The sequence below is a fragment of the Dysidea avara genome, chromosome 11 (genome assembly GCF_963678975.1).
Source record: "Dysidea avara chromosome 11, odDysAvar1.4, whole genome shotgun sequence".
NCBI classification, from domain to species: domain Eukaryota; kingdom Metazoa; phylum Porifera; class Demospongiae; order Dictyoceratida; family Dysideidae; genus Dysidea; species Dysidea avara.
The window spans coordinates 26,750,565-26,770,245 of record NC_089282.1 but is presented as its reverse complement, the minus strand read 5'-3'; the positions used below and the strand labels follow the sequence as shown (position 1 = coordinate 26,770,245).

General features: G+C 40.5%; 2 protein-coding genes across 2 annotated transcripts; both read left to right on the top strand.

Moving 5' to 3' along the window:
• The first annotated feature begins 10,184 nt into the window (after nucleotides 1-10,184).
• LOC136238913 (uncharacterized) lies at nucleotides 10,185-11,214 on the top strand. The gene is made up of 4 exons (XM_066029561.1): nucleotides 10,185-10,348; nucleotides 10,414-10,668; nucleotides 10,766-10,822; nucleotides 10,872-11,214. The coding sequence occupies exons 1-4, from the start codon at nucleotides 10,288-10,290 to the stop codon at nucleotides 11,156-11,158; spliced, it is 660 nt and encodes a 219-aa protein (XP_065885633.1). The 5' UTR covers nucleotides 10,185-10,287; the 3' UTR covers nucleotides 11,159-11,214.
• Nucleotides 11,215-11,758: 544 nt separating this feature from the next.
• On the top strand, nucleotides 11,759-13,150 carry LOC136237806 (NLR family CARD domain-containing protein 3-like). The gene has a single exon (XM_066028013.1). It carries the CDS (start codon nucleotides 11,759-11,761, stop codon nucleotides 13,148-13,150), a length of 1,392 nt encoding a protein of 463 aa, XP_065884085.1.
• Nucleotides 13,151-19,681: the final 6,531 nt, after the last annotated feature.

The window sequence follows — 19,681 nt, the reverse complement described above, 5'->3', positions numbered from 1 at the left end:
CTATTAGAGCAGTCACACTACCCTTAACTTTAATACTAGAATAGACAGATACTACTATAACGTTTTTGACTTGTCCTTGATTAGCTATATAGCTATTAGTAATGCTTCTGTTGCCAGTAAGTAACTTCAGTACAGTATGTATGTAGCATTGATCACTAGCCTAATGATCAGATATACCATCATGATAGCTTAAACTTTCCTAACAATTCAGATGTGGTCCTCTGATTAATCTAGTAACTCTTCTAGTGGATCTAAACTTGGACTTCCTTATCACTGATCACTGCTAGAAATCCGGTAACATTTGGGTAGCTCAAACTTCAACTTTTCCATGATTAAATAATTGCAAGTATGGTCCTAAATTAACAAGTGCATGGCATCCCTTAGTTAAAACATTAACTTAGCTTTCCCACATGATCACTGAAAAACACTAGCCTGGAGCACTCAACAACTCAACTCAAAACTTTGACAGCTACTTTACTGAAGGTTTACTGTATAGAAGGCTGGAAACACATGCATATATAGTTGACTAAGACTTCACATTTGAAAGAGTTTCTGATGTTTTAATATAGTTTTGGATTATTATTAGCTAGCTAATAAATAATAATTTCCTGACATAGCTAATGAAACATTTCATTTGTAAAGCAAAAGTAGCTACATGAGCAGACCTTTCCTTAGTGTTAGCTACACATTGTTGTGCTCAGCAGTGTAGCTAGCCATCAACAATTTTCCTGGTGCACTTTGCAGAAGCATAATTAACTACTTTTTATTATTATTATTATTGTTAATTAGCAAAGCCCACTAGGGGCAACACACTAATGAGCATTACAATCACATATTATATTATATTACTTACAGCATTCTTAAATGTATCAAGATCTATTGTGTCGATGTTAGGAATTTGAAGGGAGTTCCATTGAATAATTGTTCGAGGGAGGAAGGAGTATTTGTACACATCAACTCTTGTTTGCAATTGAGTTAGCTTGAGAGGATGTTGAGCATGGGTGGAGGACACTGGAGTTGGTGACGGTAAGCAATGATCAGGTATTGCTAGTAAGTTCTTGACAATCTTGAATAGGAAGGTGAGTCTAGCAAGTGTTCTTCTGTTTTGAAGTGTAGGCCATTCAAGACTGGTTAACATGTCTGTGATGCTATCATGGTTTTGGTTAGATCTGTGCCAGGGTTTGTTCACAACGAAACGAGCAGCGCGGTGTTGAATCATTTCTAGTTTACTAATACTAGTGTGATGATAGGGGTCCCAGATGGTTGAGCAGTATTCTAATGATGGTAAGAGCAATTGTTATGCTATAAGAATGTTGGTTAAGCTTGGTTGTAAACTCAATATGAAATGGGTAAATTGAGCAAAATTAATAACATTACAGTATTACTGGTGTATATGTAAGAGTCTATGATAGTCCTGAAGTCCTGATCATCCGCCTGCCCGCATCCTTTTGTTGGCTAGGGAGTGACCAGAAACTAAGGTATGACTTGGAGTGGCCTTAGTGACTGATTTCAACGACGCGTGACCTTGTACTGAGTCGTATATTTGAAAGAACGGACTTTAGATGCAGTGCATTCCATACCATCAGAGGCGGCGGAGACATCTATATTTAGGGGGGGGCTGAGGGTCTAGCTTAGTGATTCCATGGCCTAGTTGTAAGTCGAAGACCAAAAAAAGGTCACTACCTGCTCGCAGTAATTGCCCCCTACCAACTAGACTGTATCTCCTTATTCATAACTGCATACGTAGCTTACTGCACTGCTGTGACTGCTCTATTAGAGTATCTCGAATGATGCTATTAAGCTAGGCTCTCCATCAGAGCTACAGATAATTTTAGAGTGGCTAGCCCCCCCCCCCCCCACCCCATAGTTTTTTTCACAGGGGCTGCAGCCCCTATTGCCCCCCCCCCCCCCCCCTTCTCCACTGCCCCTGCATACCATACTGTGTCTAATAGAACACTTGGTCCACCAGGCCACATTCTTCAATTCCCAGTCCAGGTCATTCTATGATTTCATAGATTTGCAGGAGGCCTGTATGGAAGCTTTAGTACTTATGTGGCATTATACTACAAAGTGGATAAACATGATTGATTGGTCCCAGTATGACTTCAGTTAATCACACAAGCCATTCACCATTGCTACAGAGTTGGCTAAAGGTAGCCCCACCACTACAGCCAGAATGTGTTAAGTCAACAATTTCTCACACTAACTAACAAACAAACCATACACTTTGGATATTTTAACTGTACAGTGTAATATGTGTACGTGATTATGAATTACGTGTGCAGTGTAGCTATAAGTGTTATGTCACTTCTTTCGAAAGTACATGTACTGTTTAAACATATAATTTGGTAGTGCATCTTGAGCTCTTGCTTGTTGGTCATCAGTACACTGTCATTTGGTGTTCTTTGATGGGTGGCTAATCATGTGGCTTGGATGATTTCTTCAAAATTTTGTGTCTTATTAGAAGATTCTGTCTTTCATCCCCATGCCATACAGCTTTGATTTCAGAGCAATCCAACACACACTTTACACCCCCCAAGTGTGGTAGCAGTTGATGGTATTGTAAATTGATATCTAGCATTGGTCATGGGCGTACTAAAAGTCCACAAGTGTAAAGTGGTAAGCAGTAATTTTATACAATATGACAATTGATACAATAAATCCAAGTTGCCCATTACACTACACACTTGATATAGATTTCAAAACAAAACTACCTAAGTTGCTTCCCAACACAGAGAATCTGTGAAAAGTCTACAAAAATGAAACAGTGTGGCCATAACATAATTCGCTTACCTCTTGACATACTGGTGGCTTTTTATTACAAACAACACGGAGTATAATTTTTCTCTGTGAATAACAAAGAGCAAGGGTTATCCATTGGTACCCATGGTGAGTGTGGACATGTCAGTTCACTATTGGGCAGAATAGGTCCTTTCATTTTCATGTGTAAGGCGTCAAAATTCCCCTGACGTTAAAACTGTACTTTTTAGCTAAACTTTGCATATCTCAGCTTTCTTTTTTTTTTTGAACTTTTCCTGGGTCTGACAAGGGTTATCCATTGGTACCCATGGCGATTGTGGACATGTCAGTTCACTATTGGGCAGAATAGGTCCTTTCATTTTCATGTGTAAGGCGTCAAAATTCCCCTGACGTTAAAACTGTACTTTTTAGCTAAACTTCGTATATCTCAGCTTTCTTTTTTTTTTTTTTCTTTTTTTGAACTTTTCCTGGGTCTGACAAGGGTTATCCATTGGTACCCATGGTGAGTGTGGACATGTCAGTTCACTATTGGGCAGAATAGGTCCTTTCATTTTCATGTGTAAGTTGTCAAAATTCCCCTGACGTTAAAACTGTACTTTTTAGCTAAACTTTGCATATCTCAGCTTTTTTTTTTTTTTTTTTTTTTGAACTTTTCCTGGGTCTGACAAGGGTTATCCATTGGTACCCATGGTGAGTGTGGACATGTCAGTTCACTATTGGGCAGAATAGGTCCTTTCATTTTCATGTGTAAGGCGTCAAAATTCCCCTGATGTTAAAACTGTACTTTTTCGCTAAACTTTGCATATCTCAGCTTTCTTTTTTCTTTTTTTTTTTTTGAACTTTTCCTGCGTCTGACAAGGGCTATCCATTGGTACCCATGGTGAGTGTGGACATGTCAGTTCACTATTGAGTAGAATTGGTCCATATTTACGGCTTATCATGTACTTTACTTTCCCTTACTCAATACCAGAAATTTAGTACATTTTTTGGTCGTGTGCATTAGTGTAGACAACCTGTGTAAAATATTCATATAATACAATCACTTTTGAATGCGATGTTTTTAAAGCTATGCATATGTTGGAATAAATGTCTAATGATTGAAACCAACACATTCCAAAGGGTTTGAAGCCATTTAGTCCATAACCACAATATTATCTTGCACTAACCTCAAAACTTGCTTCCACTTAGTACACTTTCAAAGCCATACTGTGTATGTAGTGTGTGTCTGTGTCTGTGTCTGCATGGTTTAATCATGGCACATTTATACCTCATAAATTAGAGTGTTAACCACATCAAAGGGATACTCGAAATAACTGTTTGTTTGCTTAAACTTTCTCAGTTAAGGAACATGGTGTGAGATATAAACTGTTTGTTTCTTTGTTTTTTTTTCAATTTCTGTTGTAATTTACAAGTACATGTTCCTTTATAGCCTGCAGCTCGTCTATACAAAACCATTCATCCGGAAGCCACAAGTCACCGACTAAACTGATGATTGTTTCTAATGTGCATGCATGTGTGCATGTTATTGCATTTTTAAATTAATTGAGTTGATTGACTATAATCAATACCAGAAATTTGAGGTCATGGGCCTACTGATTAAAAATTAAATTGACATACAGTGTTGGATTGGCAATACATCTCAAATAGCGGTGTACAATTTCCGCTCTGCAGTGAAGGTAATGAAATTTTGTATAATAGAGGTTAAATGACCCATTTGGTAGGATTGAAGTCCGTCTACATGTGGCAATACAGACTATGGTTCGGTAGGCCCAAATGTATGGGTTTAACATACAATAAACTCACTCACCCTACGAAGTCGGTTGAGTCTGTATGTAACCAATCATTTTCACCTGATTATTAACGCGTAGGCTAAAACCTTCGCTAAATACAGCCATCTACTTATGGTTCCAGGCCGTCCATAAATGTCCAGCGGTGCTCCAACAAATTAGAAACTGCTTCAGTCTATGACGTATTGCCTACGTCATTAGGCAAATCCAGCACTGACCTTACTTAGAAAGCTCAATCCAACTAATTATATGTGTTCTGTTTTCTCCAGCAAGTAAACTACGAAAGTAGTAGCTAGCTGAAACTGGCGCCAAATGAGATAGTCTACTTTTCAGGGTATATTAAAATCACGTACATCGAACTAGAAAATGCTTGTAATAAAATCAGCAGACTATGATGGGTGCTGTTTTAAAGTAAGGAGTTTTGAGCATATATGCACGTACACAGTGCAAAACCTAGAGCATGCTCTCGTCTAGGGGGGTCTGGGGGCATGCCCCCCACAGAAGATTTTTTGAGAATTTACCCATCTAAGGCCACACCAAGTCAAACCTTAGTTTCTGGTCACCCGCCTGCATGGTAAACCTGAAACCCTAGTTTATGAGGACTATTGTTAATATTACAGGTGCTTAAGTGCACGTGACCCAGCAAGACACTTATTTTTTACTGCAAAAGATCGATATACTCTAATAGAGCATTCAGGGATTCCAATAGAGCAGTCACACTACTCTTAACTCTAATATTAGGTATATATGCCACACTAATAAAATGTTTCTAACTATAGCTAGTTTTGTCCTTGATTATATAGCTGTTCAGATTATAACTGTTACTAATGCTTCTGTAACCAAAGTAATTTCAGTAGCATTAACTACTAGTCCATGCAGATGGGCCATAGCTTTAACTTTATAATTCAAATGTAGTCCTCTAATGATTAGTCTAATTCCTTATCACTGAACACTACAGGGGTATGGAAAGCCGGCAACATTCGGTGAGCTAAAACTTAAAACTTTTCCATAACTAAAATTAGATTGGCAAGTAGAAACCCTTATAGTTTAAACATTCCCAGATGATCACTAAAAAACAGTAGTCTGGAGCATGCACTCAATGACTCAAAACTTTGACAGTTACTTTTCTCAAGGTTACTGAATAGAAGGCTGGAAACACATAGCTAGTGGGCTAAGACTTTACATTTGAATGAAGAATTTCTGATGTGAAAATAGAAGTTAAATTTCATTGTGTATCATGATCATTTGAACAACTTAGCTATAAGTCATAGTAATACTTTCCTGACATAGCTAATGAGACATTTATTTCACTTGGAAAGCATAAGTAGCTACATGAGCAAAACATTTCCTATAGTATATTCTAAATAAATAAATAAATATATACTTAAATGCTATACATCAGTGTATAGCTAGCCATGATCCATCAACAACTTTCCTAGTGCATTTTTTGCCGAAGCACAACTACTTATGTTGTTGGTTAAGTATAAAATCAACATGAATTTGCTAAATTGAGCAAATAATAATACCATACAGTATATTGTCACAGTAGAGTCTATAGTCATGAAGTCCTGATCATCCGCCCGCCCGCATCCATTTGTAGGCTTGGGAGTGACCAGAAACTAAGGTATGACTTGGAGTGGCCTAAGGTTAAATCTGGTGTAAATTTGGACCAAAAATTGCTCGACTAGTTATGCTAGCGATAATAACAAAGCAAAACGACTGAAGTATGATGTGATAGACCAGCTTCCTCCAGGACAAGACACTTATGGCGTACGCGTTGTGATGATACCAGGGGCGTAGCCAGGGGGGTTCAAAGGGTTCGGACGAACCCCCTTTTCAGAGTTAAGTTTTTTAAATCGTGATACTGGTTAACTAGAACTGAATTAACTTACACAAATCCACTGAAATGGGTAGCTACAGGTCTTAAGGCAGAGGAATTCAAGTACCTCTACTCGCTATTGCGAATGAATTTATAAGAATACACATGTTTACACGTGTACACGGCCCCAGACCTCCGCTGTGGAGATTCTATACTTAGGGCAGAACCCCCCTTTTGGAAATCCTGCCTACGCCCCTGGATACAGACTACATTATAGTCAATCAACTCAAAATGCAATAACATGCACACATGCATGCACATTAGAAACAATCATCAGTTTAGTCGGTGACTTGTGGCTTCCGGATGAATGGTTTTGTATAGACGAGCTGCAGGCTATAAAGGAACATGTACTTGTAAATTACAACAGAAATTGAAAAAAAAAGTTTATATCTCACACAATGTTCCTTAACTGAGAAAGTTAAAGCACACAAACAGTTATTTCGAGTATCCCTTTGATGTGGTTAACACTCTAATTTATGAGGTATAAATGTGCCATGATTAAACCTATTCTGGCGCCGCCCGCCCCTTCGCAAAAAGTAAGGGTCTGGTGAAATACAAATACCTTATCATTTCAAAAGGAATTCAATTAAACAGCGCACGTAATGCTTGTTACGTCAGATGATTGCACTTCAATTCGAACAAAAGCATTGTGTTGCCAAGGCGATTTCTGTGTGAACGTCATTGGCATGCACTGATTGGCTAGCGCCGAACCTGGGCGCTAGAAATGATTTAGTATCTGTATTTCACCAGACCCTTACTTTATGTGAAGGGGCGGGCGGCGCCAGACTAGATTAAACCATGCAGACACAGACACACACTACATACACAGTATGGCTTTGAAGTGTACTAAGTGGAAGCAAATTTTGAGGTTAGTGCAAGATAATATCGTGGTTAGGGACTAAATGGCTTCAAACCCTTTGGAATGTGTTGGTTTCAATCATTAGACATTTATTCCAACATATGCATAGCTTTAAAAACATCGCATTCAAAAGTGATTGTATTATATGAATATTTTACACAGGTTGTCTACACTAATCAGGGGCGGATCCAGAGTTTGGAAAGAGGGGGGGCACCTTTCTCAAAAACAGTTGAAGACCAAAAAAACTAAAAAAAAAAAAAAAAAAGGTCGCAACAATAATAGCTAGTTATCCTTACCAACTATATCACGTCTGTTACGTAAAATAAAATCCTATTTATAGCTTCATAGGTAAGCTACACTGCCTCATGAACATTGTGACTACTTTATTAGAGTAATTGACTGCTCTATTAGAGTATCTCGATCTTGTATGCAATTTCGTGAAGGGGGGGGGGGGTATTTGCCCCAAATGCCCCATCCTGGATCCGCCACTGCTAATGCACACGACCAAAAAATGTACTAAATTTCTGGTAATGTGTAGCCTGTATCACAACGCGTATGCCATAAGTGTCTTGTCCTGTAGGAAGCTGGTCTATCACATCATATTTCAGTCGTTTTGCTTTGTTATTATCGCTAGCATAACTAGTCAAGCAATTTTTGGTCCAAATTTACACCAGATTTAACCTTAGATGGGTAAATTCTCAAAAAATCTTCTGCCGGTGGGGGCATGCCCCCAGGCCCCCCTAGACGAGAGCATGCTCTATGTGTTGCGCTGTGTACGTGCATAAACTGCATATATGCTCAAAACTCCTTAGTTTAAAAAAGAACATCCATCATAATCTGCTGATTTTATTACAAGCATTTTCTAGTTCGATGTAGCTACATGAGTTTAATATACCCTGAAAAGTAGACTATCTCATTTGGCGCCGGTTTCAGCTAGCTACTACTTTCGTAGTTTACGTGCTGGAGAAAACAGAACACCTATAATTAGTTGGATTGAGCTTTCTAAGTAAGGTCAGTGCTGGATTTGCCTATTAATGACGAATGACGTAGGCAATACGTCATAGACTGAAGCAGTTTCTAGTTTGTTGGAGCATCGCTGGACATTTATGGACGGCCTGGAACCACAAGTAGATGGCTGTATTTAGCGAAGGTTTTAGCCTACGCGTTAATAATAAGGTGAAAATGATTGGTTACAGATTCAACCTACTTCGTAGGGTGAGTGAGTTTATTGTATGTTAAACCCATACATTTGGGCCTACTGAACCATAGTCTGTATTGCCACATGTAGACGGACTTCAATCCTACCAAATGGGTCATTTAGCCTCTATTAATACATATTTCATTACATTCACTACAGAGCGGACATTGTACACCGCTATTTGAGATGTATTGCCAATACAACACTGTATGTCAATTTAATTTTTAATTAGTAGGCCCATGACCTCAAATTTCTGGTATTGAGCCTCTTGTGGTTGCACACGCATTCCTGTTATTGTGTACAAGGCTAGGTTAACCGATTCGTCAAGTTAAAAGCGGATAAATTGCTAATAGTTGGCAAATAAAGCCATTAGAAATAATATCGTGCTCGTAACTACGGACAGTATCTATGGCGACTAACTAGCGCAAGCGAAACACGGATGTTTTTTCGAACTTGTTACGTCACATTGGGAATTTGTACAGAGACGTCACGTGAGTTACTTCCATTTCCAATCCCGTTGTAAAGTTTAGTATATCTATGGTTAAAATAAAGTTGAACATGGCATATGTGGTTCCTCAAATATAAATAACTACACTTAGTTATATCGGTATATCGGATCGGTATCGTATCGGTTTCAAACCATATCAGATCGGTTTGGTTTTCTTATATCGGTACACCTCTATAGTATGTTCACGTTGAGCTGAACCCTCAAAAATATTTAATAACTCATGGATGCAATTACACATGATCTTGAAATTTGGCTCATTTGTAGTACTGTTTGATCCGCTAAAAATATTTCAAAATCTTGTTGTTCAAATGTTTGACATAATATTTACGGCCAATCAAAAATTCCACAATTCCAACACTAACTCTAGCATGTACCTTATTGGTGTACAGGTGGCCCTATATTTCACTACTAGGTAGGCATGACCATTAAAATTTTAACAGTAGCAGCTAAAGCGTGTGCATATGAGTGACTGTATCAGAGTGTGTTGTGTGTAGGAGTCCATACATACCACAAGGTGTAGTTGGAATTTAACAACAGTCAGTAGAGGTCATGTATGGATGTTAAATATTCCTTTGCTCCTTATAGTGGTTATGGGCTCCTAGTGTAGTATATTGTGGTTGACCATGTTGTAATGTGTTGTGTTTTCTCCTACAGTACTGGAGGAAATGATCAGATGAACAAGTCAATAAATTATCAACAACTTTTCTCCAGCAATTGTTAATCATAACAAATTGTTTAATATATTACAACAGTTGATTTGTGATGACTACAGTCAATCTATGTTGTGATGTATAAATTATTTGTCTGTGTGTGGGGTGGGGAAGGGGCAACAGTAGACAGGCACAGCAGTTGTGTGTCCAACAGAGGCTGCAGTGTGCACATCATTCAAGGACATGACTTGATGGAACACCAATCATAAACTGTCACTGGTGTTCACACCATTGCGGCTAGACATCGGGGAAAAACCCCTCTGGAACATGTGATGTAACTGATAAAGGAATGATGTATCATAAAAGGATATACACGCAAAAAGGGTATGTCATGTGAGCTAGGTTACACGAATTATAAACAATCGTCTTCTAATTCTGTTGTAAGTTAGCAACGTCATCCTGATGGACTTACCTATCGCGCGCCCTTTACTATAATAACGGAGGTGACGTTGAAAATGAGTCATTTCAATAATAAGAAGGGTGTGGCTAGTTACCCATTATATTCATTGATCACGAAGGCCGTCAGCTCTTTGTAGTTGTGAACTACCATCTACCTGCAGCTGTACTGTGTTTTAGTACAATTACAATGGGTAATATTACTTCTTCTACTTCTCAAGGACTGCACCAGTTTAAAAATGTTAACAAAGGTATTAGAACATGAAATTTAACTTTGATATGATAAAAAAAAAATTATGTGAAAATTGATTAACAGTGTCCACCACTCCAACACTGCTGGAGCTCCAGCGACATGTCACACCACAATATGCTGCAGACTGGAGGGAGATAGGAGTAGAACTGGGTCTGACTGATGCTAAACTGAGAGCCATCAGAAAGGACAACCCACACAGTGTCAAGGACTGTTGTAATGAAATGTTCTCAGAGTGGTTGAGGGTGGACACGACTGCTTCATGGGAGAAATTGTTCACTGCCATTGAGTCACCAGCAGTGTCTGGTGATCCAGTTAGAGGTAACTATATAGTTTGTACATGTATTGTGTGTTGTTACAATAATTATGTATAGTAACTATTGCTAGTAGCTAGTTATGACATGTTTTGTTTGGTTAGGTCAAGTTGAGCCCAAACTCAACACGGACAAGTTGACTATCACTGATCCAGTCAAAGGTGAAGTGTACTGTAGTGTACTCCACATTAGCTGCTGTTTATCCTGTAGAAGTCTCCATCCTATCCCAGAGGGTGGCCATGATTAATTCACATGTACAAGACAGTGTTGATGAAGACACATGGCCACCAGATCAACCGAAGGATTATACACCACTAGTTCTCATCGAGCATCAAGAGCAGCGTACTAAAGAACAAGATAAGGAAATGGCCAAGCTAACCCAAACAGGTGACATTGACTCAATAGCTAGTGGTCAGTTAGCTCCCAAACACCATCGTAAGCTAGACAGCCACAAGACATTACAACATGTCCTCAATACCAGCACTGTCACTAAATAAGTTGCAGAAATCCTAACCCCATTGGAGGAGAGTAATGGGAAAAGATTTGTACTAATCGAAGGTGCACCTGGCATAGGCAAATCTGTTTTATTGAAACACATTGCATGTCAATGGGGAAAGACTCTATTATTAACATTGTTTAAAATAGTGTTGCTGGTTTGTCTGCGTGATCCCAACATTTGGAGGGTTACATCAATCAGTGATCTTCTTTGTCTTTTCTGTGAAGGAGACAGCAAAGCTAAGGAAATTTCAACAGCTTGCAGTGATTATCTTTTTGCAAATGGTGGGAAAGACATCACATTTCTTTTAGACGGTTACGATGAATTTCCAGCAGAACTACAAAAAAGTAGTTTAATTGCTAAAATTTTAAATCGTAAATTGTTACCCCTTTGTGGTATAGTAGTGTCATCTCGTCCACATGCCTCAGTGAGTCTTCGTGAACGAGCATCTCTCAAGGTAGACATCTTGGGATTTGCTGAACTAGAGAGAGAACAGTTTATAAAACAGGCACTCAAGAAACAACCACACAAAATCAAACAGCTCACCCAATATCTTCAGCATCATGTCACCATCAATAGCCTGTGTTTTGTTCCATTTAACATGGTCGTCATTTTGTTCTTACATAAAAATGGTTTTCCCCTCCCTAGCAATTCCACAGAATTATACAAATATTTCATCTGTCTCACCATCTGCCGACATCTTGCCAAGTCTGGTCACCCTCTACCTGACACCATCACTGATATCACAACCCTGCCGGAGCCCTACGATAAGATAGTTAAACAACTAGCCAAGCTCTCATTTGAGGCCCTTAACAATAACAAACTGGTATTTACGTCTGGACAAATTCGAGCAGCTTGTCCAGACATGGTAGCTACTCCTGGGGGGACTAATGGCTTTGGGCTATTACAAGCTGTACAACATTTTAGCCTTACAGGGAAAACAACGACATTTAACTTCCTCCACCTCACTATTCAGGAATACCTAGCGGCTAACTATATTATAACTGACCTTCGACAAGACGAAGAGTTTCGTCTCCTTCGCGAGCAATTCTGGAGCGATCTTCACGCAAACATGTTCTTCATTTACGTCACACTCACGAAGGGACAACGATCTTCTTTTAAACAATTCCTGTCTGGTGGAAACAATAATACCGACATTTCCAGTGAATTTCTTAAGAATCAGTTAAAATGTCTTCGCCTGTATCGATGCTTCAAGGAGGCTGGAGATGACAGGATGTGTAAATCCATCGAAGAGGCAGAAATCTTCAATAACAAAGAAATCCATCTTAGCTTCACTAGCCTATCAGCTACTGATCTCGAGTGTGTATCACTCTTCCTCACCTCCTCTTCCCACAAGCAATGGGTGGAGCTCAACTTGTCCGACTGCTATATCCAAGATCGCGGCTTTCACACCATCCACAAGTACCTCAAGAACGGTGACGTCATCATCAACAACTTGTGGTTGATCAATAATGGCCTCACCAGCTCATCCTCCTCCTTCATCAGTGACATTGTCCTCAGTTGCAAAGTAGAAGTGTTTATGATTAGTGTTAACCACACAATTGGGGAGAGTGAAGAGCTCTACACCATGTTGACCCATCCCTCCTCTATGCTAACAGGACTGGGCATGTCCTATACCTCATTATCCTCCATTGCAGCAAGAACACTATTCACTGCAGTGAAGGATACTAACAAGTTGAAGGAGCTCAACATTAAACACAACACCATTACTGATGATGTGGCTGAGGACATTGCTACATCATTAGCTACCAACAAGTCACTAGTGGAGCTGAGGATGAGTGGCAACCCCATTAGTGGGGAAGCCATAACAAGGATACTACAAGCCCTGAGGGGCAATAATACTATACAACTGCTAGTTGTTCCCAGTTACCCTCCAGCAATTAAGGACAGGATTAGATCAATAGAACAAGAAATCAACACAAAGAGAAGAAGTCAAGGAATACAAGAGAAGCTAACAGTTTACTGGTTGTAACACTTCTAGTAGTTCAGTTTAGTTTATGTTGTTGTACTATTTTACAACTATTATCCCGCCACACACGTGTTGTTATTTTATTGTAAAAGTTGATAAGAATTGTTTTATTTAACACCAAACCAAGTTGATTGTCATTTCAAACATTTCCTAAAATGATGATGGCGGGCGATTATTATTCATTATGGCTGAAAACCTTGAGCAAGACACTTCAACAAACTCACTAATACAATAATGAAAATTTTGCAGATTTACAAATCCATGAGGTGGAAATAGCCATAATGAAAATTTTGTGTCACTTCCATTAAAGGATGTGGGCAGAAATGGGAATGTGTGGACTTGTTAGAATATGTTAACCACCTCAACCAGACTAGTTTCCCTCATGACAGTTGCTCAGAGATGGAGTAGAGCAGAATGGCTCACACACTAGCCGGCTGCTGCAGTTTAACTACACCAACTCCGGTCATAGCTAAACTGGTCAGTTAGCTACAGATAGGAGGTCAGCCATTTTAATACTTACTAGCATCATTTTATGTACTGACTCCGGATATTACGAATTTACAAGAAAATCCTACAATTTAGCATTTTATTATTTTTAAAGTTTCACTATGCAGGAAGTCCGTATATTTATAGTATGCGAGAATATACTAACAATTTATTCTAAACCCCCTAAAACAGTTTTTCTTTAATACTCTCCACCTCTGAGTTTACACAACACAATTTATCACTCACTTTATGGCTGCTCCAGCTGCAGGTTAACAACAAGACCAACCAACAACATAATATCCTACCTAATACACTAACTAGCTAACAGGTCAGTAAACTAACTAACTATTAAGCTACACTAACTAACTAGATAACAAACTAGTTGTTGTGTATTCAACTAGTAACACACCACCAGCTATGCCGGGGACTAGCTAATAGACCTAGTCTATAACTCAACTTCTAGCTAGCTAGCCAGTAACAGGTTCTTTCGATAAAGTTCACAAAATTCATACAAAAATAGACTCAGTTTATGGCCTTTTACTTAGCAAAAGCTTTGTATTCTATTTTTAGCGCTATAGCTGTTCCACCAGAGCCCAGGGACGGATCCAGGGGGGAGGGGGAGGGGCTTTGGGGGCTGAAGCCCCCCCCTTCATATTTAGGCTTTACTTGATCAATATGCTGAGTATTATAATGAAATTTTGTCTTAGCATAATTATATGATCACTAATAATACAAATACTCATAAAACCACTTTATAAACATCTTTCCAAGGTATTATCAGTGGATTTATGCTAAAGTTTATGCAACAAGGACTTGGATCAGCATTGGAGGTGTACAAGATCGAGATAGCTACTCTAATAGAGCAGTCAGCTAACTACTCTAATAGAACATTCACTGGAAACATGTAGTTAGTTCTGTTATAGAATTTTTCCAAATCTACCAGCACCTATGCATACAATGAAGTGCATTGGTCTGTTTAAAGGGCTTCATTCATCTACTTGTGTAGTTAATATGTATGGCAATACTTAATTCAGGTACACAATTTCCATCGAAAATGCTCTCAGATTCAATCTTGTATTGTTCAAAATTCAAAATTTTCCACTTTCAACATTATTATTCTAACATGCATCTAGCTATTCAGTGTTGTGCAATTGTGAGAGGGGTGCATCATGTACTTGGTTGTCTGTAACCTACCCAAACTTTTCCATTAGCAAAATGCTTCAGAGAGCCATACCTACTACAATCTAGAGGCAGTATATAAAATATCTACAGGCAGAAAATATTATGAATTTTATGTGGAAATGTCTCCAAATTGCAGTATTTTAGCATCTATTTTCAAAATTTTTCCTGGGGGGGGGTATGCCCCCAGACCCCCCTAGTTCCAGCATGCTTCACATGCTGGGAAGTGTGCTTCACACATCTCTACCCAAGAGATTAGTACCTTGAGTTAGCCCCCCCTTTTTATAAATCCTAGATCCGCCCCTGGAGCCTACGTCTACAGCTGCCAAATTTGGAGCCAGAAAAGCTGCCCATACTATTAAATGATAGTTCCAAAAGGTTTGTAAAAGCTTTACTAACTTAGATTTAGTTCAAATATTAAGCCTTGTTACTGACTATTATTATGTTTCTAGACACGATCAGGAAGGATCTTAAATCAACAAAGCACGCCATACATGTACAAGTTCCATGATACAACAACACGCATGCGTACACACACTCATGATCATCGATTACAATCAGATATAAATACCATATTGATAATTACAAATCAAGTAGAAATCACAATTACAATTATAACTATAAGTTCAGTAGATACACAACATCTCCCCCCCACTAAATCTGATGCACCCCTTGACTGTCAACATAATCTTTGAAGCGTGGTGGAGGTCTTCTCTGTCTTGTGGGATATCTGGGAGACTCTGTTGACTCAGTTCCAGCATCTGTGACCTCGTGACCTTGCGAGTCTGCATCAGCAACAGGTTCAGACTGTTCATCAGCTTGAGCTGCAGTGTCAGATTGTCCAGTAGTGGGAGGCCGTAAGGCAGAGTTATTCCCAGGCATGACATCCAATTCACTGTCAGGCATGACATCCAATTCACTGTCAGCATTCTGTTGTAAGTGGTCTCGGTGAACACCTTCACCACTGGCTTCTAACAAGTGGTCTACATGCCTACGCCATACCCTCCCCCCTTGGACCCGAACTCTATAGGATACTGGCCCTGTCTGGTCTACTACGGTACCCGGTATCCACCTTGCCCCATTGTAGAAATCTCGTGTCATAATATGCTGCCCAGCAGCAAACTGGCATAACCGCCGGTGAGTATCTACAGTAGCTTTCCGGTGTAGTTGCTTAGCTTGCACCCTTGAGCCTATATTAGGGTGGAGAAGATCAAGACGCGTGTGTATAGTACGGCCCAAAAATAAGGAACTAGGCGATGCACCAGTAACAGCATGTGGGGTAATACGATACTGTAACAAAAACTTCATCAAACCTTGCTCAACTGGAACTCCCTGACTCAACCCTGCCTTGAGAGATTGTTTCATGGTTTGGACCATTCTCTCAACAGCACCATTGGAGGCAGGGTGGTATGGAGCACACCGGATATGTTTGACACCATTTAACTTCAAAAACAAGGAAAATTCTTCGGCTACAAATTGGGGGCCATTGTCTGAAACAAGTTGTTGCGGTAAGCCATATCTAGCAAAGATTTCTCGAAGGACATTAACAGTTTTGGTAGCGGTAGTAGTGGACATAATGCACACTTCTGGCCACTTAGAATGCGCATCCACTACTAATAAAAACATCTTACCGGCAAAAGGGCCAGCAAAATCTACATGTACCCTATCCCATGGAACTGTGGGCCAAGCCCAAGGATGCAATGGTGCCTTAACAGGCGCATGCTTCACTGACTGACAAGCAGAGCAACTCTTCACTAGCTCCTCAATGTCCTTATCTACTCCTGGCCACCAAAAGTGGCTTCGAGCCAGTGCCTTCATGCGCACTACACCTTGGTGGCCTTGATGAAGATCCTCCATAATCCGCTGACGAAGCGCTAGTGGTACAACTACACGTACCCCACACAAGAGTGTGTTACCTTCAATAGACAACTCCAAGCGTCGATTCCAGTAAGGTTTGAAAGGCTCCTTAATGGTATTTGGCCACCTCGTCCTAGTGTAATACAAGACTTTGCTGAGAACAACATCCTTTCGTGTAGCAACTTCCAACTCTGCGGATGTCACTGGCAACGCATCAATTTGTGCAATATTAAAGTTTGCAGCATCTGGTAAGTAGCCCACGGCAGTAGAATCGTTGAGCGGTAGCCTTGAAAGGCCATCAGCATTGCCATGTGTACTGGTAGGCTTAAATTTGAGTTTGTAAGAGTACCCGGCTAGTAATAATGCCCAGCGTTGCAACCGAGCAGCAGCCAGAGATGGAATAGAGTCTTTGGGCCCCAGTATGGTGGTAAGCGGCTTGTGGTCAGTCACCAGAGTAAACTCCCTGCCATAAACATATTGATGGAACTTCTTTACCCCAAATATAAGGGAGAGGGCTTCCTTCTCTACTTGAGCGTAATTACGCTCACTGGAAGTGAGGGTGCGTGACGCAAAAGCAATGGGATGCTCTGAGCCATCTGGGAAGACATGGGACAATACAGCCCCAACACCATAAGCAGAAGCATCCCCAGCTAGGCACAGCGGCAGGTCAGGGTCGTAATGCACTAACACTGGTGCCACTACCAGACGGTTCTTGGCCTTGTTAAATGTAGTGGTACAATCCTTAGTCCATCTCCACGGTTGTTTTGCCTGTAGAAGAACATGCAGCGGTCGCAACAGTGATGCCAGGTTTGGAATAAATTTAGCATAGTAATTCAACAACCCTAGAAAAGAGCGAAGTTCTTGTACATTTCTAGGTATAGGTGCTTCCTGAATAGCCTTAACCTTACTCTTGGTAGTGTGCACCCCCTTAGCATCAATGCTATGTCCTAAATACTCCACAGAAGTTTTGTAAAAACAACATTTCTCTCTCTTTAGTCGGACTCCATGCTCTTGCAATCGGCACAACACCTCTTCTAAGTTCTTAGTGTGCTCGGATTCTGTACGACCAGTAACTAAAATGTCATCTAAATAACAAATAACTTGTGGCATACCCTGTAAGATGGTTTCCATTGTCTTTTGGAATACTGCCGGTGCCGAGGCTACACCAAAAGGAAGCCGCGTGTATCTAAAAAGACCCTTAGTGGTATTGATGGTTACTAATTTACTAGATGTTTCATCCAACAACATTTGTTGATAAGCGGCTGTCAAGTCAAGCTTGGTAAACACCTTACCCCCCGTTAGGCATGTAAACAAGTCATTAGGCCTGGGCAAGGGATACTTGTCCACCTGCAGCGAGGGGTTGATGGTTACTTTATAGTCGCCACAAATGCGTACTGCCCCATCACTCTTTGGCACTGGCACAATTGGGGCTGCCCAATCACTATAATCGACCTTCTGCAGGATTCCTTGCTCAACTAGACGGTCCAGTTCCCCCTCTACCTGCTCTCTAATTGCAAAAGGAAGGGGACGAGGGCGACAAAAGCGGGGAGTGGTACCTGGTAGCAAGTGAAGTGTGGCCTTGAAGTGTTTCAATGTGCCCAACCCCTCTTGAAAAACCTCAGGGTACTTTCCCATTAACCTATCTACATTGGAATCAATTCCCGATACTGACTTGATATTAGCCCAATCTAGAGGTATGGAACGCAACCAGTCTCGGCCTAGTAAGGTAGGACCCGTGCCCTCTACAACATACAATTTATGTGTACCCTTATATTTACCATACCTCACCACTACCGACGTCTCTCCCAAAACTGCCATTTTCTCTGCCGTATAGGTACGGAGACACAGTGAAGGTTGCTCCAGGGTTAACTCTGCAAATCTGGCCTCCCAACTTTCTTGAGACATCACTGACACCGCTGCTCCAGTATCAATCTCCATGGGGATCAGTTGCCCATTGATTTCCACTACTACTTGGTAGGGTGGTGTCGTCCTTGAGGTTAGGTTAAATATCACATCTTCTTCAAGGTCTGTGACATCTTCTTCCGGTTTACTTGTAGTTTGTTCCACCCAATGGTTCTTGGTTACTGGCACTTTACTTTGTGGTTGGCTTCGACATACTCTTGCTAAATGTCCAACTTTCTTACAGTGATGACAAACTGAGTCTTTGTGGACACAATTGTGTGCCAGGTGATCACTTCTACCACATCTATAGCAACTCCTCCCTGTGTTACTGGCTCCTTGTGTCCTGGGGTACCTGCTGACCCGATCAATTTCCTCCTCTCCTTGCATCTGAGCAACTGTATTGGGTCCCCTGCTACCACTGTGTGCTACTGTTAATTCAGTAGTTTCGCTGTTGTCCTGAAGCACTTGTGCATTTCTGTGAGCTGCTTCCATTCCTTGTGCTAGCTCCAGTGCACGTTTGAGATCAAGGTTATCTTCCGTCAATAGTCGTTTCTGAATGGTCTCGCTGATCAAACCACAGACGAAGCGGTCACGCAACGCTTCGTCAAGATGATCCTTAAATTTGCAATGAGTGGCCAATCTTCTAAGCTCCGCTAAGTATTGCATGACAGATTCTTCGCGACGTTGGTTTCTTCTGTGAAACGTAAATCTCTCGGCGATCACCAAGGGCTTGGGTTCGTAATGATCTTTTAACAATTCTGCTAGCGTCTTAAACGATTTGCTCCTTGGAGACTCCGGTGCAACAAGCGTCCTTAAAAGACTGTACGTCTTCGCTCCCAACAGACTAAGAAAAACTGGTACTTGTTTATCTTCTTTGATCCCGTTTGCTTCGAAATAAAGTTCTACTCGTTCTAGATACGCCGAGAACTCCTCAGATTCCGGCTGGAATAGGTCAATTTTCCCAAAAGAAGCCATTAATCTTTGTTATATCCCGTCCTCGTCGCCAGTATTATGTTTCTAGACACGATCAGGAAGGATCTTAAATCAACAAACAAAGCACGCCATACATGTACAAGTTCCATGATACAACAACACGCATGCGTACACACA